At 37.8% G+C, this 26,222-nt stretch overlaps 5 protein-coding genes across 6 annotated transcripts; 1 reads left to right on the forward strand and 4 right to left on the reverse strand.

The window, feature by feature from the left end:
* Positions 1-756: 756 nt before the first annotated feature.
* LOC103336370 (putative pectinesterase 29) lies at positions 757-2,429 on the reverse strand. Its single transcript, XM_008239408.2, has 5 exons — positions 2,124-2,429; positions 1,860-2,019; positions 1,555-1,773; positions 1,174-1,412; positions 757-1,052 (listed from the first exon to the last, which is right to left on the reverse strand). Exons 1-5 carry the CDS (start codon positions 2,348-2,350, stop codon positions 890-892), a joined length of 1,008 nt encoding a protein of 335 aa, XP_008237630.2. The 5' UTR covers positions 2,351-2,429; the 3' UTR covers positions 757-889.
* Positions 2,430-5,513: 3,084 nt separating this feature from the next.
* On the reverse strand, positions 5,514-7,904 carry LOC103336155 (Tetratricopeptide repeat (TPR)-like superfamily protein). Its single transcript, XM_008239187.3, has one exon. It carries the CDS (start codon positions 7,784-7,786, stop codon positions 5,867-5,869), a length of 1,920 nt encoding a protein of 639 aa, XP_008237409.2. The 5' UTR covers positions 7,787-7,904; the 3' UTR covers positions 5,514-5,866.
* A 1,494-nt stretch (positions 7,905-9,398) lies between these two features.
* LOC103336164 (Tetratricopeptide repeat (TPR)-like superfamily protein) lies at positions 9,399-12,003 on the forward strand. Of its 2 annotated transcripts, XM_089055053.1 has the most exons (2): positions 9,399-10,174; positions 10,262-12,003. In XM_089055053.1, exons 1-2 carry the CDS (start codon positions 9,549-9,551, stop codon positions 11,751-11,753), a joined length of 2,118 nt encoding a protein of 705 aa, XP_088911179.1. In that variant the 5' UTR covers positions 9,399-9,548; the 3' UTR covers positions 11,754-12,003. The 2 variants fall into 2 exon arrangements, with proteins under 2 accessions (XP_088911179.1, XP_008237416.2); XM_008239194.3 differs by having other exon boundaries at positions 9,399-12,003.
* LOC103336172 (squalene epoxidase 3-like) lies at positions 11,950-15,719 on the reverse strand. The gene is made up of 8 exons (XM_008239204.3): positions 15,093-15,719; positions 14,479-14,590; positions 14,148-14,322; positions 13,806-13,974; positions 13,354-13,572; positions 12,867-13,142; positions 12,507-12,785; positions 11,950-12,309 (listed from the first exon to the last, which is right to left on the reverse strand). The coding sequence occupies exons 1-8, from the start codon at positions 15,654-15,656 to the stop codon at positions 12,205-12,207; spliced, it is 1,899 nt and encodes a 632-aa protein (XP_008237426.2). The 5' UTR covers positions 15,657-15,719; the 3' UTR covers positions 11,950-12,204.
* A 2,623-nt stretch (positions 15,720-18,342) lies between these two features.
* LOC103336184 (P-loop containing nucleoside triphosphate hydrolases superfamily protein) lies at positions 18,343-24,499 on the reverse strand. Its single transcript, XM_008239215.2, has 15 exons — positions 24,133-24,499; positions 23,841-23,996; positions 23,648-23,737; positions 23,404-23,532; positions 22,949-23,049; positions 22,639-22,753; positions 21,723-21,854; positions 21,147-21,212; positions 20,827-21,003; positions 20,475-20,570; positions 19,900-20,037; positions 19,544-19,626; positions 19,215-19,252; positions 18,901-19,115; positions 18,343-18,744 (listed from the first exon to the last, which is right to left on the reverse strand). The coding sequence occupies exons 1-15, from the start codon at positions 24,295-24,297 to the stop codon at positions 18,658-18,660; spliced, it is 1,788 nt and encodes a 595-aa protein (XP_008237437.1). The 5' UTR covers positions 24,298-24,499; the 3' UTR covers positions 18,343-18,657.
* Positions 24,500-26,222: the final 1,723 nt, after the last annotated feature.

A 26,222-nucleotide genomic window follows, 5' to 3' on the forward strand; every position in this document is an offset into this window, starting at 1 on the left:
TTTTTAATAAAGCATCTATTCCAACCAAAAATAATAATAGCAACCCATATAAAATATAAAAATTAAAAGATTAAAAGATTTTTTAAAAAAAAAAACCAATCGCTATATGTACCTTACCTAGCAACATCAATATCTACCTAGCAACATCAATAATTTACCTACATATCTGTAGTTTTAATTAAAAATAATTTACCTACATATCTAATACAAGATAGGTAAATAGATAGATACATACTTATATAATAATAATAAAAAAATAGGTACATTATCTATAAGCAAAATATAGGCACATTATTCTTAAGAAAAATTAGGTACATTATTACGTTATCCTATTATTTCATGATAGGTTGCATAGAAAGAAAAAAAAAAAAAAAGACGGTAGTTAGATGATAAATAAATAACTGGGTTAACGACAAAACACCATTTGGATGTTTGGGGTCATTCTCAATATGGGCTACTGAGTTTTAATTTCATCAATTTATACCCTATGATTTTCAAATTTGACCAATTTAAGTCTTCTATTAAGTTGACCATTTGGTTTGATTGAGAACATTAGCAATGTTAGATATGGTGGTACGAGAATGTTGAGTTGAAGAGGCAAATAACACCATCTCTCACTTTCCCTCCAACCAAACATCCTCTTCAACCTCTTTCACACAAACCACAAACTCACACCAAGCAAACAAACAGCACATCCTATCCTAGTACACAAAAACCTCATATGTTATCGAAGAAGCTTATTCAATTTTTCAATCAAGACCACATAACATTACAAAGATGTGTACTTAGTCCATTCACAAAGACATTTTGCATCCTTCTTTGTTGCCTTAACGACCGGTTATTGATGGAAGACCCAAAAAAGGAACTAATTATTATTGATATCAAGGGCTTAATTGGGTTGTTTTCCCAACCATCCTTCTTGGTCTATGAAAGAAGCTGGATTTGTTAAATATGCCACTTCCTGATCTGATAACTTCTTCTCCCATGGGACACGATGGGACATATCTGCTCCAGGACCTTTGCAATTCACCTCTGAGAATGTGATTAAATTCCTGTTCGATATAATGTCAAGAAAAAAAACAAGAGAATTAGAGTTTAATATCTGGCATAATTTTAATATTCTCTTCACATAGACAATGATATATAAAATATAAAATAAAAAAGAAAACTTACAGTGATCTCTTTTCCCATGTGGACCAACCCTCTGGGGTTATAATATTTTCCATATATGTGGAGGCAAACAATACTCTTGAATAATTTCTGTATGGTCTGCCTAAAAATATAGGGCCTGTTCCATTTACATAGCAATCTTTGAATACATAACCGCTAGTTTCCTTTAGGCCCTTACGACCCTGCGCTGTGATAAAACCAGGTACACCTATTTTGTCTGTTACTGATCTTAACTGGCATTTCTGCAAGGAAATATTTCAATATATTATGTCTTATAAGTCCTATCTAAAATAGTGAAATTTAATAAGACTCGAATTAATTTAGTCCCAATTATGTCCCGTCACGGCCACCAAATAGGGTACGAGAGAAAATAAAGAAATTTACCTCATAAATTGATTGGCCATTGCCCCAAATGAAGTCTATAGCCCCTTCAACAAAGCAGTCATAATAATAGTGACGACCAACGTCATCACTCAATGTGTCTTGCAAACTAATGAAAGCACAATTATAAAAACTTGCTTTATCTCCAGAAATTGAAGCTGCAGGTGCCCAAGTAGTTTTCCTTCCATTTGGATCCGATGTGATAAGACAGTCGTATGAATTCTGTAACCACCATAATTAAGACTTTAAACGATGAATAAATGATAGTAACTTCAAAACAAACAAACACTATCTACATGAATTTTAACCTTGAATATTATATTTCGTGCCACAAAATTATCTGCAAACAACTTGAACGTAGGACTGTCAATAACACTGCCAAAATCTCCATATTCAATTGCGGTAACATGTCTAGGGTCGCCTTCAAGAATAATATATGGTTTGTCTCGAGGAATCACAACTTTTTCCCTACATATGCAAATGTCATATATATTTTGAGTTTTGATTTTTATTTTATAATTAGAAATTTGAAAAGAAAAAAAATTACACTTGAAGAAGTTTGTGCTACTTACATGTAGAGACCATGGTTAATAAGGATACGAGTCCACAAAGAGTTATTTGACGGTATAGAATCGATGGCTTCTTGCACTGTGGGAAAATTTCCTCGACCACTCTTATCGACCATGATGGTGTTTGAAACATAGTCTTGAAAATCATATTTCATCTCATTATAGGGCACACCCGAAATTGTACCCAAGAAAAAGAAGAGGAAAAATAGTGTTGATATAAGAGACCCCATATAGAAAAACTGCAAGATAAGCTTAGCTATAGCTTAGCAAATCTAAAACAATGAGAACCTAACACACTTTTCGTGAGATAAGAAGATGGAATTCTTTATCTCATATAGAAAGATAAAGGAGTGTGAATGCTGTGTACAAAAGCATTTTGACTGACAGCTCAGATTATAATTGAGCACATTTAATCTACTCTAAGTCGATGGTGCTTGGACGCAAGCGCACATGAGGGGTGGAGCAGGATGGGTGGCTTGAGACAGTAATGGCTGGATGGAAATGGGAGGGGGTGTGAGGGGTTTTTCGTGCCAGTCGGCTCTGGCCGCTGAAGCAGAAGCAGTGCGAGAGGAGGTGGCACCGGGTTTGGAGGCGCGGGTTACTAGGATAATGGTGGAGACAGACTGTAAACAGCTTGTTGCGATGCTAACTGGTAACATGAATACGGATACGGATACTGCTATTGACGGCATTATTCATGATATTAAGTTACTGGCCTCTCAAGTGGGTTAGGTATCTTTTACTTTTGTGAATTGTAGGTGCAATGCAGCTGCTCATCTGGTAGCAGCGCATGTATCTCGTGTGGGTGGGAAGTTTAAATGGGATAAATAAAAAAATTCTTCCATCGTTTGACAAAAGAAAAAAAAAATGGATAAATACAGCAGAGTTCGCTGTCTCTTCGTATAACAAGCATGAGAAGAATTTGGTGATTGAAAGCGTGGTCAAGGGCAAGACACGCTACGAGGTAACAGGCCTCCAGATTGTCCTTGTCATTAAGGTCAAAGATGGGTCATTGCCCGGCGCAAATTATGATGTTGCAGTACGTGATAAGTATGCTGGTCCTAATCCTTTGGATTTGATATACTTCCGGGGAAGACCTAAATTTTGGTGATCTCAAATTTTATTTGGATAATGTTCAATATGTTGCTGTAATTGTGACATCTTCGTGTTGGCGTGACTTGTGGATATTGAATTACTTTCCTTACACACTAAGAATTCTTATTATAATTGTAATTGATTTACTTTAATTCTTGATGTCCTGCTGTAAATAGATTTAGAAATTTATTATTTACTTACCTATTCAGATTTCGTTGTATTATAAATATGACCTCCTACAATGAGAAAAATACACAGAAAATTCCTACAAACAAATATTCTCTCATAGTTTTCATATTTTAGCATGGTATCAGAGCCGACCTCCTCTCTAACTCAACAGTACCAACAGATCAATCTCCTGAGAATACCCTTAAGGTAACTACTCCTACTAGACTTGTGCATTTAGAGGATAAAACTACTGGATATCAATTACCTTTCAAGCAAAATCGTGGGAAGCCACCAAACCGTTATTCACATGATATTGGCAAGACATCCAAGTATCCAATCACAAATCATGTATCCACTGAGAAGCTGTCTGAATCACTCAAGGCTTTTGTGCATCAGTTGTCTGCTATCCATATTCCAACCAAGGTCTCTGAAGCATTGAAAAATCCTAAGTGGGTCCAAGTTATAAAAGAAGAGATGAAAGCTCTTGAGAAAAATCAGACTTGGACATTGGAGACTATACCACGAGGAAAAAAGACTATCGGATGTAGATGGGTGTTTACTATAAAACACAATGCAAATGGATCTATCGAGCAATACAAGGCAAGACTTATGGTAAAATGGTACACACAGACATATGGTATAGACTATGAAGAAATTTTTGCTCCAGTTGCAAAGTTAAACACCGTCAAAGTCTTATTGTCTCTTGCAGCTAATTTGGATTGGTCACTACACCAGTTTGATGTAAAGAATACTTTTCTACATGACGAACTCACGGAGGAGGTGTACATGGACATTCCTCCTAGATATAATACTACTCAGACTGGAACAGTTTGCAGGTTACGAAAAGCATTGTATGGATTGAAACAGTTACCACGTGCATGGTTTGGATGGTTCACCATGGCAATGAAGAACAATGGTTTCAAACAGTGCAACTCAGATCATACTCTGTTCTTGAAACATCGGAAAGGGAAGGTAACAGCATTAATAATCTATGTTGATGATATGATTATTACTGGGAATGATAAACAAGAAATATCACAGCTACAAGACTATCTGGCTACAGAGTTTGAGATAAAGGATCCAGGTGGACTCAAGTATTTCTTGGGAATTGAGGTGGCTCGATCACAGCAAGGCATATTTTTCTCTCAAATGAAATATGTCTTGGACTTGTTGACAGACACAGGAATGCTAGATTGCAAACCTGCGAACACTCTTATTGTTCAGAATCATCATCTTAGAGAATATCCGGATCAAGTTCCAACTAACAAAGAAAGATACCAAAGGTTAGTAGGAAGATTGATCTATTTGTCACATACTCGACCAGACATTACTTATGCGGTGAGCGTTGTCAATCAATTTATGCACTCTCCAAGTGAAGACCACATGAATGCAGTTCTTCGGATACTTAGATATTTGAAGTCTGCACCTGGAAAAGGACTTATGTTCTCAAAGCATGGTCATCTAAATATTGATGGTTATTCAGATGCAGATTGGCAGGTAATATAACATATAGAAAATCCACATCGGGTTACTTCACATTCGTGGGAGGTAATTTAGTGACATGAAGGAGCAAGAAACAGAATGTAGTAGCTTTATCCAGCAGAAGCCGAGTTCAGATGTATGACTAAAGGGATTTGTGAACTTCTTTGGTTAAGAAAGTTGCTTACTGAACTTGGGTATGAACCTACATCCACAATGAATCTCTTTTGTGACAACAAGGCTGCTATAGCCATTGCACAGAATCCGGTTCAGCATGATCGTACTAAACATGTTGAGGTGGATCGACACTTCATCAAACAAAAGCTTGAGGCTAAAGTGTTTCAATTTCTTTTTGTGAAATTGGCGGATATTTTGACAAAGGCGATTTCCAGTAAAGCATTCCACAATTCACTAGATCAATTGGGCATTGGCGACATCTATGCACCAACGTGAGAGGGAGTGTTGGCATGACTTGTGGATATTGACTTACTTTCCTTACACACCAAGAATTCCTATTATAATTGTAATTGATTTACTTTAATTCTTGATTTCCTGCTATAAATAGATTTATGAATTTATTATTTACTTGTCCATTCAGGTTTCGTTGTATTATAAATATGACCTCCTACAAGAAGAAGAATACACAGAAAATTTCCACAAACAAATATTCTCTCATAGTTTTCATATTTTAGCACTTCGTTTACAACTAAAGAATAAAAATTAATAAAGTATTCTAAATCCTTTTTAATCTTATATGTTTGAATTTTTGTTCTTCTTTTTTGTCGGGATTTTATTTTGTTTGTTGACGGAGGAGAGGAAAGAGAGAGTCATTGGCAATAATTTCGTGGCTGCGAGATCTAGACAGAAGGAAGAAAGAGATGAAGAGAGGCTGCGATAATGCTTAGGATAAAACAGGTCAAATGATGCCCCTATTGCGAGAAGTGCATACCAGATTCATCTCTCTCTGTGACTTGGATACACAACCTTCAGTTTTCTCATTCAAACTATAAAGCTTTAGCTTTACTAGGCCAACGCCTTCTGCGAGCCCTCCGTTTCCTCCCATCTTTTTTCTCCTTGTCTTTTTCCTTCAAGTCCCTCTCACCTCGTCGTTTATACATCTTGAAAGTGATCTGCCTATCTGCAGCCATCTTCCTCACCTTCTCGGTGATCTCAGCTGCAATCTGTCTGTTATAAAGTTTCCTTAAACCACGCATGAGCTTCGCAAAGGTATCCGGCTGTGGCATCACATCTGCCTCCATCATGTCCAAGCAGTATGAACAAGCCTCCTTCACATGCCCCTTTGAAAACAGTGCATGAATCCAAATTGTCCATGCAGAGACATTGAGCTCACATCCTTTAGTCACAATGCAACTCCAAACATCCTTTGCTATTTCTAGCTTCTCATCTCTCAACAAAGCATTCATCAACTCCTTCAAGGTACCATATTGTGGGCCAGATAGAAGACCTCTCCCAACCATTTCTTTAAAATAATCACAAGCATCAATCAAAAAACCTTGCCCAAGAAACCCATGAATCATAATGACAAAGGTATCAAGCCCTGGAGAAAACCCAGCAACTTCCATTTCGTTCCAAAGTCGAACACCTTCCTTCACCTCCCCCAATTTGCATGCCAATCGAATCAAGGTGTTGTAAATACCAAGATCAGGAATGCAACCAATCTTTCTCATCTCCTCCATTAATTCCACACATTCCTCCAGCTCTTCCTTCTTCTCATGAGCCAGCATAATGTGCATGTAAGTCATCTGATTCGGCATAAAACCTTTCTGTATCATACCATCCAAAATCTCATAACTCCTCTCAATCTTCCCCCACTTACAAAACCCACTAATCAAAGTAGTGTAAGTCACAACATCAGCCTCACAACCACTCCTCTGCATCTCAACAAACACCCTCATTGCCTCCTCCATCTTTTCTCGACCACAAAGTGCCTGAATCACAGTCGTATATGAAGCAGCATTGGGCTCACAACCCTTCCTTCTCATCTCCTTTAAAAGCTCATACGCATCAACCATCTTCCCAGCTTGAGCATACCCACTTAACAAATTGTTAAAAACCACAATGTCAGGCTCTAACCCAGCTTCCTTCATTTGCACCAACACGAATTTGGCCTCCATAAGCTTTCCTTCTCTACACCAACCATACAACAAAGACGTAAAATGCTTAACACTCGGTGTAAACCTCACACGCATATCCTCAAACAGCGAAGCTGCTTCTTTAACACTACCATTTTTACACAAAGCATCCAACAAACAACCAAACACATACTCATCGGGTTCACACCCGTACTTAGGCATTTCGTCGAGCACCTCAACTGCTTTCTTCACCATTCTCGCGGACGCAAACCGTCTCATCAAAACGACAAAAACTTCTTGGGTAATCAGATGCGGGTTCTCTTTCCTCATTTCTTCAAGCAGAGCCCAAACGGCAGCGAATTGACGCATTTTGCTCAAGCTTTTGATCATGGCTTTGTACACTTCGTAACTGGGTCTGTAATTAGGCTGCTGCGAAGCCCACACGAAGAACCTGTACCCTAAATTCCCAGCATCCCCGCACCGGTTAAGCACTCGCTCGGCCAAGCCCAACCTCAAAACGACGCCGGATTGTTCCAGAGCCAGCTCGAGTTTAGGGACCCTCGAGTGGAATTTCCTTAATATTCTGTAAATCTTCTCCACGTCGGCGGCGAATTCGCAGTGGTTTGGGTCGTCCGGTGATGGTTCTGGGTCGGTTTCGAGGCGGACCAACCCGAACCCGGATCTTCTTTCGCTGAAGACATGGGGGTTGTTTGTTTGCTTGGTGGGTTTGTGGTTTGTGTGAAAGAAGTTGAAGGGGCTGTTTGGTTTGGAGGAAAGTGAGAGATGGTCTTTGGTGCAGAGAGACGTGGTTTGTTGACATAACCTCCGCATGTTGTCTACCTCTGCAACTCAACTCAGCTCAACATTCTCGTACCGCCATGTCTAATTTGCTGAAGCATTTCTTGACACAAACTAAACGGTGCGTTTTGGTATTAGGTCATCTACGCAAAGTTAGAGCATCCACAATGAAAGGGTGTATATAGGAGTGTATGTTAAATATACACCCCCGAGTCACCGGAATGGTCTCCAATTGAGAGATGTAAATGGATGTAAATATACATCACCACCATGGGGATGTAAAATAAAATGTATATTTACATCTATTTTTACATCTTTTGCAGGCAGGACCCACCAGAGAAAAGAGAAGAAAAATGAAGAAAGGTTAGCATAAAAGGTTAGGACCCACAGCTACACTCCCGAATTTACACCCTTCACTGGAGCAAAACATATTTACATCCCGAGGTGTAAAGGGATGTAAAAGTGGCTTTACACCCAATTTACACCCCCAAAGTGGAACAAACTGTGTAGACGAAAATTGAAGGGAAGAAGAAAGTAGTCACATAGTTGTGTTGTGTTTTGGATTGAGCTTTTATTTTGTTTGGTTGAATCTTGCTTTTATTTTTCTGATTTTTGTGTTGGGTATGTAACTCTTCTTTTTTATGGTAATGACATGTTCATTTCTTTGGGAAATAAAAAATAAAAAATTTGTGTTGTGTGCTTGTTGGTTATGTATAAAGTTTACAACTTATAATTATGATTAATGTCACAAAGTCATATGTTTTTGTGTGAAAATATTCTTAGTAGAGTGTTACATCATTTCCTAATTAGAAGAGATCTTAAGTTTGAATTTGTCCATCCATTGATCAAATAAGAAAAATATATCTCTTGGTCATATATATTCATTGTAATCAAGTATCTGTTTAGCATTGAAAGCGTGGCGAGATGAAAATTAATAAAACTTGTTATTACATGTTACCAATGTTATTGTGAAAAGTAATACACTAATGCATATAAAGTCCAAGTATAGCCTTAAATAAAACACAATTTTGCTAAGTAACACAAATAAAAATGAAGTTCTCGCCACGCCTTGTGTCTTCTTCTTTTTTCTTAACACAAGCGATATTGGGAGAGGGGGGATTCAAATGCAGAACCTCGAGTACTCGAGTTACAACTTTCAAGCCTCTTACAAAAAAGAACACGTACATAGATCGGACCAAGGAAATTACAAATTACAATCAATAGTCATAGTAAAACATCCCCTACTCTTAGAATGATTTGGTATACAACTAACAAAGGAACAACTATACCAAAATATTTTGTCAATAGAATTTAGGGACATTTTGGAAAAAGCAAAAGGAGAGAGAAAAATTTTAAAAGAAGCAAAAATGGACAAAAATGCCCTTATTTATTTTTAGATTTCCTAAGGAATCCAATACATTTGCATGCCTTTGATTTGAAGGTTGAGTGGTTTTTTTGTCTTTTTTGAAAAGCTTTGGCTTTTTCCAAAAGTGAAAAAAAATTTATGTCTAAAACCTAAAAAACCTAGTAGGGGGTAGTGACTTGGAGGGTTAGAGATTGGACAGGAGTGGAATTTCACCATTCACTGCTAAAATCCAGAAAAAGGAAAGAACTAATAACTCCGTCGTTTATGCGTACGCCCAATGGCGGGAGCCAACGGTTTAAGGTTTAAAGTTTAAAGTCGAGTCTCAGAGACTCGGAGCTTCTTCTTCAACCAAGGCCTGCACAAACCATAACATTATACCAAACGCCATGACTGGAAAGTTCAGAAAATAAAAAGAAAATCAAATGAGCTATGAAGTTTCACTTCTACAAAGAAACCACAAAGACCATAGCTGAAGTCGCCGGTGAGCAGATCCTCAAACTGAACCAAAGTCTCGCAAAGCTCACTCGCTCCCATTGTTACTCAGAGGCCCTCCAACTTTTCACCCAAATCCTGTCCTCGCAATCCGTAAGACCAGACCACTACACGCTCTCTGCAGCCGTCACGGCCTGTGCTAACTCCCGCGACGTCGTTTTCGGAACCCAACTCCACGCCCACGCCATCCGAACTGGCCTTAAAGCCTACCCTCACGTCGCCAACACGCTGCTCTCACTCTATGCGAAAGCCGAAATTTTGAATTCTGTGAAATGGGTTTTCGATGAGATTGAAAACCCCGATGTTTATTCCTGGACGACGCTGTTGTCGGCATGTACTAAACTGGGGCATGTGGATTATGCATCTAAGCTGTTTGATACAATGCCTGAAAAGCGTAATGTGGCGATTTGGAATGCGATGATTACCGGGTGCGCAGAGAATGGCTGTGAGGAGGTGGCTATTGGGTTGTTTGGAGAAATGCGTAGGATGGGTGTTATGCATGACAATTATAGTTTTGCTAGTGTTTTGAGTTCTTGTGCTTTGGAGGGTTTAGGTTTTGGGAGGCAGGTGCATACGTTAGTGATTAAAACTGGGTTTTTGGGTAGATCTTCTGTTGTTAATGCTCTGCTAACTATGTATTTTAACTGCAGAAGTGTTTTGGAGGCATTTGAGGTTTTTGAAGAAGCAGAAGATGCGGTATATGATCAGATTACATTTAATGTGATGATAGATGGTTTGGTGAATGTGGGAAGAGATGAAGAGGCTTTGAAGATGTTCAAATTGATGCAAGAGGTATGTCTTAGACCAACTGAACTGACTTTTGTAAGTGTTATGAGCTCATGTTCAGCTGTAAGAGTTGCCAACCACATACATGCCCAAGCTATAAAGTTGGGTTTCGAAGCTTTTACTTCTGTGAGCAATGCAGCAATAACCATGTATTCTGGTTGTGGGGATTTGCATGCAGCTTACCTGGTTTTTCAGGTATTGGAAGAGAAGGATCTTATATCATGGAACACCATGATCTCGACTTATTCTCAGGGAAATAGCAGTAACTTGGCCATCTTGATCTACCTACAAATGCAGAGGGCAGCGGTAAAACCAGATGAGTTTACTTTTGGAAGTTTGTTAGCAAGCTCTGAGTTCACTGAGACTGTGCAAGCGGTTCAAGCCCTTGCACAGAAAGATGGGCTTATCCTTAACATTCAAGTTTCAAATGCCTTAGTTTCTGCATATGCTAAGCAGGGTCACATGAATCTGGCCTACCAAGTATTTAAAGATATCAATCACATAAATTTGATCTCATGGAATGCTATTATTTCTGGGTTTCTGTTAAATGGATTGGTAAAAGAAGGGTTAGTGCAATTTTCGAAACTGCTAATGTCAGAACACAGGCCAGATGTGTGTACATTAACTAGTATTTTGAGCATTTGTGCAAGCATATCAGCCTTGAGAGATGGAAAACAAGTTCATGGCTACATTCTCAAATTTGGGTTTTTCCCCCAGATGTGCTTACATAACGCCCTCATTACGATGTATGCTAAATGCGGGGTTATAGATTGGTCAGTAAGAGTGTTCAATGCGATGCCTCAAAAGGATACAGTCTCCTGGAATTCCCTGATATCAGCTTATGCACAGCATGGGCAAGGAAATGAAGCTGTGCGCTGCTTTGAGGCAATGCAAGACTCTGCTGCAATCAAACCAGATCAGGCCACCTTCACGGCAGTCCTTTCTGCTTGCAGCCACGCTGGTTTAGTCGTTGATGGTACCCGAATTTTCAATTCCATGATTAATGATTATGGCTTTATGCCTCAAGTAGATCACTTTTCTTGTATAGTTGACCTTCTAGGTCGTGCTGGGTATATTGATGAGGCGGAAACGGTAATAAACAGCAAGCATATTAAAGCACATCCAAATATTTGGTGGCCACTAATCAGTTCTTGTGCAGCGCATGGTAATTTAAGGCTAGGAAGAACAGTTGCTGGATTTCTCCTTGAAACTGAACAAAATAATCCAACTGTTTATGTGCTTTTGGCAAGTATTTATGCAGCTGCTGGGCAATGGGAAGAAGCAGCTAATGTGAGAGAATTGATGAACAGAACGGGGGTGGCGAAGACACGGGGATGCAGTTGGATTGAGTCATGAAAACATGTAGGAGTGAATATTTTACATAGGCTGGACATGGAAGTTGAGAAAGAGGGATCACAATCTTCTTTTTTCTTTTTCTTCTTTTTCTTTCTGTTCTCTATGGGTCAAAGATTTTGATTAAAATCTGCATAGATATCCACTCTTGATCCAGTGTAATATCTTATCAATAGGCCAATAAAAAATGCAACGAATGTAATACAAATATCTAACATATAGTCGACATAAGATACACATATTTTGAGTTTCACATCACTTCTTGTTCATACATTGAGAGTGGTCCTAAACCAATAAATAATGATACAATTGGTTAAAAAAAATACAAATGGAATTTCCTCTTAATCTATCATTAACAAGAAAGAAGTTGCAGGTATATGCTGGTTTGTCTTGACTTTTGAAAGGCAACAAATCTGAAGCACACCTTGCTCTCTCTCATATCATTTTCTGTAGCTCACTCAACAGGAGGAGCTCCATGATAAGCTGGAATAGTAGCCGGAAAGAACATCTGTCTCACTCCTTCTGCCTTGATGATGGGAAATATTATACCCGATGCACTCTGGCAAAAAGAAGAAGCTCTTCATTAAGAATTATAAAAATTAATTTAATTCATGTATACCGTATATACAATGGAGGCAAAAGGCCCTGCTCAGTTGGAAAACAAGGTATCTAACTCTTTTTGAAAGGCGTAGACGCTAACCATGATTCAACATTCTATAACCATCAAGGAAAATTAAGGTGAAAAGAGAAACCCACCAAAATTAATCTGACTCCAATCCAAATGCGTTTTGGTGAAGGAAATGGTAGTAGCAAACGGCCAACACCGTATACCGCCACACCAAAAAAATGAAGAACCAAACTCAATGGATGGGGATTTAGACCAGAGAGCAAAGCCACTGGTCCAGTTGAACAGGTACCTCCGAGGCTTAGATAGTCAAAACATGCTTGGCGCATCACCTTCCTTGCTTCATCAGGGGAGGCAGAGAACACCTTGTATAGGGCACCTGCCAAGGTATTTATTGTAGATGCAACCGGCTGCAAAGACAACACCAAATATCAGTTGAATATGTAATGTGATAATAGCATCTCTAGTACAAGCATCGCAACACAGCTTACCTTGCGCAAGGTATAAAAGGATTCTAGGTATTTACACAATGAAGCTGGATCGTGTAGGTTACGCAGTGGCTTAAGAAGATCCCTGAGTACCACAATATCAGACAGTGCCACAGTCATTCCTCCACCAGTTAAAGGATGTCGCATATTGAAAGCATCACCCATCAAAAGAGCTCCTGGAGTTGGCTGTGGGTTGGCTGGCATGCTTCTATTTGGCATTGTTCTGATATTTCCTTTATCAACTGCAGAAATGAATGCATCATGAAGTTCAGGTGGAACCTGAAACAGACAATTTCTTCATTAATTTAAACGAGAAGAAAGAAGCAGGTTCAGGCCAAAAAGGAACAAAGAATTAACTGCAAGGCAGGTCATAGATGTTCTTTCTGAAACCAAAGTTTCAAAACAAGACAAGTACTGTCAATAAATTAGGACCCAGCAAAATGTTTCAATATCTGAAATGAAGAACTGTAAATTCAAAAATGACAGGTACCTGTGGAGCCACCACGGTCTTCAAATAGTTGGCCATTTCACCATTGGCAATGGGAGGTAATTTTTGGCCAGGTACATCAACCAGACAGCGGACTTCTGTACTACTGATTGGATAGAACAGGATTGGAGAGGGATCTCCAAGAATTACATGCCCATGATTTGCAAATGGGAGTTCGCAATTTTCCAAGATTAATCCCACAAAACAGGATGGCACTTCTACCTGTTAAAAAGTAGATTGATACCATATTTGTCAATCTAAATGGTATGGAATAAAAAATTGGAGACAATTCAAGACAATGGATGTAGTTCAAATAGAAATCTCTGAAGCTAGGAGATGAAAAACCAAACGAGCCAACTGTTTTACCAGAAGCTTTCTTCAAGTGTATCGCTCTATCCCTCTCCTAATCAGACTAAGTAATAGTGCTATTACAGATTTAAAGAAGGCAACTTTACCTGAGGCTTGCAAAGAGAGCGGCGCAGATTTGAGAAACAACCATCACAAACAATTGTAAGAGGAGCATATGCTTTAAGTTCTTGACCATCCTTGGTTTTGTATTGAACCCCCTTAATTGTCCCATTTTCTTCAAGCAGGGAAGTTACCGTACCTTGCTCCAGCTGTACACTGAAAAGAAACAATGAACACAAGATAATGTGCGGGAATCAGTAATCTTTTAGCATAAACAACACTTAGAAAAGCAGAACCTTCATCGAAAAAGTAAAGATAACATAAAACCACACATCATGGAAGGAAGCAAGACAGAATAAGCATCCAAATGAGGAGGCAAGAAACATTACTTCGTTAGTTTAGAAGCTTTTTCTCTCATCCTCTGTATGAATCGCCCATTGTGGAAACTTCTTCCTGCCACATCCGAGTGAAACTGTTCCAGAGGATAGGTCAGCCTAGTATTCTTCCCATCCTTAAAAAGAGCATATCCATGCACTCGCTGAGCATCAATTTCCTCCACACAATCTGAAACCAATGGTCATATATGTTATTGTTGGATTTCGCAACCGAAACCAATACTAAGAGAAGCAGGATATTCAGCACTCAAAGCCACCATCATTGGCATTTCTAGTTCAAATAACATCTAGAGCACAAAACTCAAAAAATAGTAACTTTCATTACCTTCAAGACCCAACTCAATCAATTTCAAGTATCCCCCTGGCTGGAGAAGTTCACCAACAATTCGATCTGGCTCTGTCAAGTCTCTTTCAATCACATGAACATGTCTTCCCTCCTGCAATTAGCAGCAGATAAAGTAAGACTCTACATTTCTACACAAATACCGTTACAGGAGCTGAATGGTTGTTGATGGGTAAAAAAGCATGTAAATCATTTTCAAAACTTCGTGGAAAACAGAACCATCCCTCCCAATTTTTAGCAAGCCAGTGATTTCATTGCAAGTTATCAACCATACTTAACTAGACCCCTTATCAATCTCCCGTACAAACATTGAACTTTTAAATTCCATTTAATTAATCAATAAAATAACAACTTTATTAACTAAACAATTGCGTCATCAACTTTCTATCTAGAATATAATAAAACCTGGCATGCCTAATTCAATCAGCTATGCACAACACAAAAAGAAAACATAATAAGCAACCATTTCTTGTAAAACGAAAACAAGTTTTCTGAAGGCAACGCGCTACGCATGAAGAAGTTTTCTTCAAACAAACATAAACCATAAAAAGCTATAAAATTTGACCCCAAAAAAGGGATTTTTTTTTTTCTCTTACCTTGGCAAGGGTATGGGCGAGAGCAGCGCCAGCAACACCGGCGCCGACAATGATGACGTCGGTGCCGGAGAGGTACACCGGCCGGAATTCTCCTTCGTCGGAGCTCTTGACACATTGTTCTGAAACAAGGCTCTTATTCGTGTTGTTCTTGTTCTTCTGTACCTTGCCCCTGTCTTTGGCCATGCCATTACCGTAATTACGGCGACGGAGAACAGAGAGAGTAACGAAACCCAAGAGGGAGGCAAAGAAGGTCCAGAGAACGTAGGGATCTACCGCCACCATTGCCACCATCTTGGTCCGAATCAAAGAAAAAGACCCAGATGATGAAGAAGAAATGCAGGAGTTACTGGTACTAGAGCTTTTGCTTAATTTTTCTGTTGCTGTTGTTGTAGTGGGTTTGTGATTATGGAAGCTTGTAGAAAGGTGAGGTTGGTTATTGTTATGGTTATGGAGGAGAAAGGTGACAATGTTGCTGCTTTTGAATCTGAATGTTGTGGGTGAGGATGGTATGGATGTGGGCATGGGGCCTTTTGTAGGAGCATTTTTGGGGAAGTGAAGGCTCATTGTATTGTTATTGATTTTTGTATCTGGTGCTGTCCCTTGGCTTAATTGTCATAGTTAATGTCCAAATATGCGTGTACCTTCACAAGAGTAAATAGGGGTGCAATCTAGACTTCTTTCTTTACCTTCTGGCTAAAAAATTTAAAAAAAAACCGTGAGGAGCTTGTAGTTCAAGGAATTAATTAGAGTGTTTTATTCGTACACTCGAGATCCTAAAATTCAATTCCTTCTTTTCCCGACATCGCTAATATCCACACACACACAAAAAAGTCTTGTTTAATTATTATTTTTTCTAAGAAAAAGAATTAAGGCTAAAGTTAATAGAATAGTCCAGAAATTTCCTCAATGGGAAAAGAATAGAGAAAAACAATTGTTCCTTTGAAGTGGGACAAAAGAAACTGCCCCACTTGATTATGTAATGGACCACATAGTAGCATTGAAAGCATGCACCAAAGTTAGTTAGGCAATCCAAGGGAAAGGATTACCATTCATTCAGGACTCAAACCAAGAAAGTAGGTCGCTTTTATTATCAAATTGTTCCCATCAGTGGTAAACAAATTAGGGATTTCAGTAATTTACAATTTGTCTATTCAAGTGAAATAAAAGATAACTATATTCAATTATTGAGTATGCATGTCAGTATGCATGCGACATGACATTGCGTCGACAATATTACATGACATGACACGCAATTGCCATCTATATCATAAACCTAGAGAGGTAAGTTTGCCATCAAATGGTCCTGCCGTCCCGGTAAGAGAAAGAACCACCACCCAAGTACAAAAATAATCACAAGCATTGTCTATTTTGCTGAAGCATTTCTTGACATAAACTAACGGTGCGTTTTGGTATTAGGTCATTTACGCAAAAGTAATCACATAATATGAAGGCATGGGTATGATACTCTCATTACAGAATTGTTGTGTTTTGAATTGGGCTTTCATTTTGTTTGGTTGAACATTTGACGGCAAGTTCAAAACATTTGTACAACATTCAAAATGCCAGAAAATGTTATTGATTAATACAAGTATTAAGAATTGAATTATAATAAAAATAATATGATAAATTCACACTTTATATATATATATAATTAAAATTAAAAATAAAATCAGATAATAAATTATATTTTTCATGGCACACAATTACATATACATTTTTTTTTAATTTTAAAACAAATTAAAAACCAATTAGCACACGCGAATGGGAGAGATCATAAGTGGGAGATTCAATTTTATTTGGAGGGGAACAAGCAAATCATAAAGAACAATCACAATCTACAACTGCCATGCCCCAGGACACGTGGCTCTCTAATCAACACTTGTATTGCAAGTGAGGGTTGTAAATGCATACAAGGTATAACTACCACAAAGAAAAAGCTAGTCCCTCTATCCACATCATTGTCGACACAGATAGGGGGGTAACCACTCCATGGCCCATGCCTTTTTCTTCGTTTTGTTTCCAAGCATGCCCCTTGCATGTTGACGTTTCTTTTTTGGCGCAATCGGATATTGGACGAGGGGATTCCAGCACAAGGTCTTCGATTACAGCGATAACTGTGGGAGCAGATATTTTCGTCTCCAATCACAGCACGCCACGTAAAAAAGAAGATTATTTCTTTTAATTAATTAATTGAACCAGTTTATCTGGCCAATTAATTAATTAGGATAAATATCTTAATTAAATGATATTATCTTTATTTAATAAGATAATATCATTAATTAAGATATTATCCTAATAAAGAGAAGATAATGTCATTATCTCATATATTATCTTCATAAAAAGAGATAATATCATTTAATTCAGATATTATCTCCATAAAAAGAGATAATATCATTAAATCAGATATTATCTCAGTCCGACTCGATCCCTACGAATTTGGGTAGAGAATAAACTCAGATATTCTCTACGAAACTCTAGAGGCTCCTATAAATAGATGACTTCATTCATCATTCAAGGTACATCTAAACCTACTCCTTATACCCGAGAAAAATACCCGAAGCCCTTTCTCCCTCTCCACTCTCCATATTTTCTCCACACGGCTCCAGCCACCACACACGGCTCCGGCCGCTTCACACCCTACATAAACACTACTCCGTACCCTTTGCTTAGCTATTGTTTTTCTACAAACACTCAAACTAACTTAGGCATCGGAGGGCCTTTGGCCAACACCCCCCGGGTGTGGTCTATTTACTCCAATCTGTTTTACAGGAATCGAGGAAGAGAGAGAAGGAAGATCGAAGGTTGAAGGATCTAGAAGCGAATATTCTCCCGTGAGATTATTTGCACAAACAATAACTGCTCTCAAGCTTTTGGACTTTTCAATCTCAGGTGCTTTACCTGCAGATACTTTAAGGCTTAAGGCTTTGTGATTAAATTCATTACAAAGTTCATAAAGAAAGTCACCAAATTTCAAACCAAAATATTATGACAATGTCGAGCTTCACCGGGAGAAAAATTATGACAACGAAATCAAATTTCTTTTCATTTTTTCGTCACTGAAAGGAGATTTGAACTGAGGAGAATACTCCTAAATACTACTAATACTATTAGATCACCAGCTAGTCGATGACAATAAAATCAAACTTCAAAACATATGACAGTTAATTGGCCCATCATTCAAGTGTGGATGTAAACAGCTAGCAAAGGACGAACAAAGCATCTCAAATGACATGCATGAAAAATAGAGAACTTAAAAAAGCTGAAAATAAGTATCGTGCAACTTCCAAATTTGCGAGTCTTGTCCACGCAGAGATCAGCCTGATATGAACACTTCTGCGTCCCTCGTCTTTGTACCAAACAATTTTGCCTTAAATATCAAAATTACATTTACACAACAAAAGTTGAACCAGATGTTCTCCCAAGAGTAGAAAGTTGAACCGCATGTCAAATTGACGAATAGATGTATGAAAGAAAGAGGTATTATCACTATAACTTGATACAAAATTGTGGGAGTTGCTTGCTAGCCGCTGTATATGCGTATACAGTAATTAACTTAAATGGTATATCAGGTCTTTCTCTTTTTTTGCCTATGGTTGCCATTGCCATCTTTTCCTTCTTGCTTCATCCCGCCTCTACGAGCTTTCTTATGTCCCTGTTATCAGATTATTACAAGATTCATCAGCAACTAATTCCAGTCTCTCTGCGCATTGGCACTCGGAGCAACAAGAGATTAGTTGCATGTGTATCAAGCGAAATTGACATAACTTGAAATAATGAAGAGGTTAGGTACAAGAAAAATGCAAAGTACCTCAGCAGTGAAAGTCTTGAGGGGGTCCTTATTCTTTTTGGATTTTCTCTTAAATCCATGGCGGCGAGCAGGGTTGGTGTTTCCCATTGCAGCTCTAGCAAGCTTAACAGTCTTGCTGGCTTCTTTAGTTGTTGCATCCAATAGATAATCAGGCACATCGCGTAGGTGAGGAGCAGGAGGCTTCTTGCTTAGAGCCTTGTCATGTTTCAACAGATCTGCTCAAAATTATAAATTAGTAATGTCTAAATCTTGTAACTTCAAAGGTACAGTAAGCAAGTATAACAGAAGACCCAGTACATTCAACTAAACAATACCTAGGTCTCTTGGATTAACTTCAAAATGAGCCTTCAACCTACACGGATAAAAACAGATTGTTATTAGAAACCAAAAGCTGCAAGTTGTAGGAGAGGTTAGTGCAGAGAAAACATAGGTTGAGAAGCAAAAAACTAAAAAGAACACAAGTAGCTGCGCTCAATCAAATTAACTTTGACTACTGTGTATCTGTGATCCAATCAGCATAGTAGGCGCTAAAAAAGATTTAGCGATATTGATTATTTTCCACAAGCCATGTACCTAATTTTGCAAGAGTGTTGGTGCAAAGGACCTCATGCAGATAAAGAAAGCGACAATAGTATATACTCACTTTTCAGAATTGAGAATTTCATTTCTCAAATCTTGAGCTCGCGATTCTCTGACAGCAATTTTTGTCACACTCTTTGCAACATCCTGTAGAAGTCAGTGCTTATGATCAGGTGATCTGGGGGGCCTTTAACCGTACAATAAACTTCCACCCAATGGCATATCAGGAATCAGAATGATGCAATTCAACAAGGTGATCAAAAAAAGCAAAACAAATCACCAAACAGGAGACCCAAATTCATGGTTAGCTTGACCATAATGGGTCCACTCAGGCGAAAAATAGTGAAGTGATCCATGAAGCCTTTGAAATGAAAAGACAGAGAACCAAATCATGAACGATAAAAGAGTCAGAAGAATCACCTCAGCTCTATATCTTAAAGACTCCACTGCGTTCTTGGTCAGCAAAGGAAATGGAGGAATTAAGTTTGAGTCGTCTTTTTCATCGTCCCCCAAAAAGGATTTTATTTCTTCAAAAATTGCCATCTCATCTGGAGAAACCTGTTAGAAGAAATTTAAAAAAAAAATTAGAACGTTAAAATGTTTCACAAGATAAGATCATCATCATAAACATACAGAGGTCTTATGCAAGACAAAACATTCAGGGATGAACACAAACTTAAAAGCAAAGAATCAAATTTAGAAAATCTACAAACGAACATTTGCAGTTCATATATTATTGCATCACAAATGCACTACCAATAAAGTAACAGCAGAAGCATTTTGGGTTCACTGGAACAGCCTGGTTGTGGTTATATGTTATGGCATCCCAAAGAGCTTGAATACTTCAGAGGGGATGCATGGGGTTATACGTTATAACAGGGTAGATATTAAATTCAGATTATGGGTCTTCTATTTGAAATTATGCTGAAAAGGGAGATCGTGGGCCGGGCCACGGGCGTGTTAATGCTGTAATGATCATTGATTAACAAACTCACAAGGGAGATAGAAGCACCAGTACTATATGCTCTTCCAGTACGTCCAATCCGATGAACATATCCTTCAGCACTTTGAGGCATATCCAAATTTACAACCTGCAAAAAATAATCAAAAGCAGACATGGTTAAATGGTATGCTAGCTGAACATGGTATCTCACAAAGTAATATCAGGAAACAGAGAAATTACAATAAGTGAATTTAGTTCTACCTACGCAAAGCGTCATTTAAATGCATTGAGTTCCAACAAAGCATCTCGGATACATACATGATATCCAAGAACTACCCAGTCAAAATTGAATGTAAAGAATGATAGCTTGAAAAAACATACCACCGAGTATAGTAATGACATACCGTGTGCACATTTTTGAAGTCAATTCCCCGCACCACTCCAAATTCAGAGTCGGCTTTATGCTTAGCATGCTTTCTAGACTTTTTTGGTTCAATACTACTCTCCCCATTGTCTTCATTCTCTTTTGATTTGCTGGTGTCAGTTGCAATCAAATAATCAAAAAGCCCAGCATTGAATTCCTGTTGGCAAACCAAGGGGGTTAGGATTTCGTGAAATATCATTCTCAAAATGGTAGACTGGGAACTAACTCTTAACTCTAATCGATACCAAATTAAGAAATATGACCACATTGCCATAGCATTAGATTAGAATATTGACGAACCTCAAGAATGTGGAGACGAGAATTCTGTGGCAACTCAGAATTTAAAACAGCAGATCTAATTCCAAACTGCAAAAATAGACAATGAAAAAGTAAAAAAGCAGAGAGAGATTAAGTTACGACTATTAAGTATAAATCAATGCCCTCCTTCACACACCAATTAGACCAAAAAATAAAGGGAACAATACACTGTTAAAGGCCCTTAAACACTGTGGGCAATTAAATATAAAGGCATACATCAACTTTCCTTCCCTCCCTTAACAATTAGACCCAGAGAGAGAGAGAGAGAGAGAGAGAGAGAGAGAGAGAGAGAGTTAAAGGCAATTAAATTTTGTAGGCATGTAACTGTAAAGCCAAAAATCAACTTTCCCTCCCTCCCCCTCACCAATTAGGCCAAAAAAAGAAAGAAAAAGAGAACAAGAAACTGCTAAAGGCACTGAGACTTTGTAACATGTAAACTATAAAAGCATAAATCAACTCTCCCTCCATCTAAAGGATTTTGTCTTTGTGGAAAAAAAAAAAAAAAAAAAAAAATTAAGTTCGCCTATGCGGATACATCTGAAAAAAAAATCGATATACCTTTTCCAGAAATAGTTTTAATCTGAATCCCATGTCAATTGTATTAGTAAATATCAGAACTTTTTTCTGAACCAGCTCCAATTTCAAGAGGGAAAGGATGTACAGTAACTTGTCGCGTGCACTGCATGATATCTAAGAAACAATAAAATGAAAAACATAAGTTAATAGACATATGATAGTCTCGTTTCCATGAGAAGTGAATAGGCACATATGAAACCAGATCAATGAAGCACTGAAAAACACACAAAAATACAAAAATATCATTGGTACTTAAAGAGATATAAATAAAAAATACACAGAGGAGGAGAGAATAAAGAACAGAAGATAACAAATAAACATCAAAATGAAGTCAGACATGATTTAACAATATATATTTTTTAGCAAGACATTATTTATACCAGGAAAGCTAAGTTAAAGGAAAAGAAATAATAGGCACAAGTTGCAAAGAAAAACATAAGTTGATAGCCATATGATAATCTCATTTCAATCAGAAGTGAATACACAGAAGTATAACCCGATAACACGAAGCATTAAAGAACACACAAAAACCCATAAAGATCGCTATTACATAAAGAGAGACAAATCATAAATCGAGAGTGGGGGAGAGAATATAGAACAGAAAAGAAAGAATAAGCATTAAAATGAAGTCAGACATGCCTTAGAAAAATATAGGCTTTTAGCAATACATTTGATAGTATTTTATACCAGGAAAAGCTAAATTCCCATAGCATTCTTCAAAGACAAGCAGTAATTTATGCTATTAAAGAAAAGCAACTGATCGGTCATGGCTAACTGACGGGTTCCTTCTAATTCATGTGGACTGTGTTATAAATTGTACAACACTTTCGGAAAAGATGTTGAAACATCTGAATGTTGTGGATAATTGATTTCCTGTTAAAGGCTTCAAAATTCTTACCCAAAACTGCTGAACATTTTTTGGGATGACCTCGTCCTTGATATCTCCCACTTCCGGTAAAGTCAAAATGTAAGAATTATGTAGAATCAGCTTCTTCAGTTTCTCAACATCATCACTGCCAAGTATTATAAAATGCTAGGTGTCAATAGCATATTACAAAGTGAAACCATAGAGTGGAAAAATGAAGGGAAAAAATCAACTCTTGAGCCATAAACAGATACACAATTTCACAAAACACATCAATCATTAACGTCATTACTCCTAATCTGCAGAAAGTAAAAATGGTGCATATATTGTGTAAATAACAAACCTTGAGGTGGCAGACATAAGAAGACATTGACAACGTTTAGGGATGTGAGGTGTTAATGCTTTTATATCTCCCTCATATCCATATGACAACAGAAGATCTGCCTGAAAGAAAATATAGTTCAATGATCTGCCAATGGGATAATTCCAACAATTATTCTTCAAATTTTGACAATGGGAAAAAAGAAAATATCCTAAAAGAATACATTGCTTAACATCTATTTTAGTTTCGTAATAAGGGCTAACAACCATATATTAGTCTTAAATTCAAAGCATCTATGATTTCAAAAACCACGTGAAAAATGTAATGTATGAATAACAATATTAGTTGAGGAGCAAATAGTCTTTTAAGGTGAACAAAATTAATAGGAATGCAAGCGATGAATACACATTCCATCAGACTTGACCAAAACTGACAAATATGTTTGTGCGTCTGTTTGTAACTAAATGTTCTCTCACCTCATCAAGAACAAGAATTTCTAGTGACTCATCAATGGATGTTGGCTGAAGAACACCATCTGACAAACATTTCTTTACGCAAGCTGGAGTGGTAACCAGAATCTCAGGTAGCGCCGCCAAAGCTGTGCGCTGCAAGCAATATTGTGGATAAGAAAGAGTCAGCAAAAATATAAAATCTCCACTTGCATGTGCGTGCTTGTCCACATTTACATTTCATATAATTGGAAAAGGGAGCTGAACAAACCCAATGAGGTGCAGGCATGCTGCTTGTCAACTGCACAACTTTCAATGGAACTCTACACAATTCAATCAATGAAGAGACCTCTGTATAAACCTGCATATGTACCACAACCATTCACATTCAATAACCAAACTTAGCAAGAAATCTAAAACGGCAAAGAGAATTCGAACCGGGAACAGTTACAAAATGTACAAACCTGCTGAGAAAGTTCTCGAGTAGGGACGAGAACAATCGCACTCGGAGCAAGTTTCTTCTTTGGTTCTAAAGTAAACAACTTCTGAAGCAACGGCAGGAGATAAGCAAAGGTCTTTCCAGACCCAGTCTTTGCCCTGGCCACCACATCCTTACCTTGCTGAAACGCATTCCCAAATGCAAGAAAACAATCAATTAACACAGTTTTCAACATTAAATTTTCTTTTAATTTCCTGCATTTTCTGGGAAGCCAAACAGGTAATAAAAGTAGATTAATTTCGGAAAAGAAAACTAACAAGGATGAGAGGTATGGCGACTTGCTGAATGGGGGTGGGCTTGTCAATTTTCTTCTTGTTTAGGGCACGAATAAGACGACCGTCTAATCCGAGGCTTTCGAACGTCTGCTCTTCTTCGTCTTCGCTTTCAATATCCTTGGGTGGCTTCTCCGTAGTTTCAGCCATGGGAGAGTCCGTAGCTTCCGAACTTGGAGCTCAATGCTATAAAGGGTTTAGGGTTTTGATTTTTGGTGCGAACCCAAAAATGGGAACGGTTTTGTTTTCTGCTTTTAAAGTTGAGTTGATATTGAGAGTTGGGCCTGGGAGAATATAGGTCGACTGGACCAATTTCTAAGGACGAAAATTGAGCATTCAGAATCAGAACTTTGAAGTCCTATTGTTTTTGGCCCATTTTATTATTAGGGTTTTAACTTGTACATCACCACAACGAATTGCTCTTCACACCCAGGCCCACATTTTGAAGATTAAACTAACCGGTCAAAGCATGATTCTACAAGGAAAATCTATTCATACCATACGATTTGCTCACTATAATAACATTACAATTTGCTTTAGTGGAGTATGGAGATGTGATGTAACTCATTGATACTAGATGTTATTCATTAATATTAAAACCGATTGATGGGTTATATCACGTAATCGTACTCCAATATCATACAATAATTTCTCTTACAAAATATGTCGAAAGCTCCACGTATTGCTTAGATGTTACATTAAATTAGACAAATTATTATGTTATACTGAAACACGACCACGTACTATAACATTCAAATCATGTTTTATTTATCAATACTATATATATATCCTAAACTATAAAATCCGTTGTTCTCTGTTAAAATCCATACAAACAATAAATGCCTAGTGCACTAGTGCGTTGAAGTATTGAAGTTACACTGCCAAATCATATTTTGTATAATTTGCATGTACTACACATAATTAACATCCCTTTTCAGTTAATTCATATAAATTGTGGTCCAAGGCAAGCCACCAGTCCTGCTTGTTACCAAAGCACAGAGCTTGAAGTTGCAGCAATAATATTTGATTATTGAAGGGAAAAAAGCACAGCTCTTGTGAGTCACTGGACCAACTGCGGAGGACTGAGCCACTCAGCAGTTTTATAAGTAACGACAATTTATCAAGTTGGGTTCAGAAAATTACTCAATTACACAGCATGAATTGGGAGGGAGGTGAGGGGGAAGGGGGCGCATGGGCCCCAATCCCATGATGAAATGCATGCCATTCTCGGAGGGACCCCATTCATGAGAGGAATGAAAGCTCATTTGACCATCTTTGCTTTCGGTGTGAGTTGAAATTGAAAATAAAGGGAAAATTGAAATTTGATATCACAGCCGTTGGATCAGGTATAGTGTTGATTAGACACAGACAAGTCTAGGGCCTAGTGTTGATGAATATGACATACATTTTGCTGATCCTTGGTGACAAAATTCCATCATTTGTGTCTCGGATCTTTGTCTAATTCGGTTGAGCTAATCAAGTTTTATACGTTGTTTTTTTCTATTTCCCGTGTTATTGGAACAGGGTTTAATTTGAAAAATATTTCTCATTTCCTGCCATTCACAATTTCATACGTCTAAATTGGTCAAAAGAAATAGCTCTTTTCAATATTGTATTGCTTTAACTTTATGTACATTTCCCTTTCTTAATTCTTGTAATTGGACCAGAAACATAGTCTTCTTGTAGGTATTGGTTATTGTTTTTGCTTTTTTTGTCAAAGTTAGAAAGAGATGGGGTTTTCTCACACACGCTATCAAAGTGTTATGACTCTATAAGTAAATACTATTTTCCCGTTAACCCTCTTGTAGGAATTTTGATAAATGATAACTGATGCATAATGCAGGCTACAATTGGACGTGGAGTTTGTTTCGCTCTTCTTATTTTTTTTCCTTTCAAATTGTATCATATTTATTGCTTAAGATTAGGTTCACGTTACCACTAACTAACCCATGAAAAAAAATTCATGGTTTGTAAAGAATCTAGGGGCTTTGCACACAGACACATGCAAAGCACCGATTAAAAACAAATCTAAGAGTATCTTAATGTCACTAACTAGAAGTTTAAACCAAGGAAAG

This window comes from Prunus mume, linkage group LG1 (genome assembly GCF_029339155.1).
Source record: "Prunus mume cultivar Tortuosa linkage group LG1, ASM2933915v1, whole genome shotgun sequence".
NCBI classification, from domain to species: Eukaryota; Viridiplantae; Streptophyta; class Magnoliopsida; order Rosales; family Rosaceae; genus Prunus; species Prunus mume.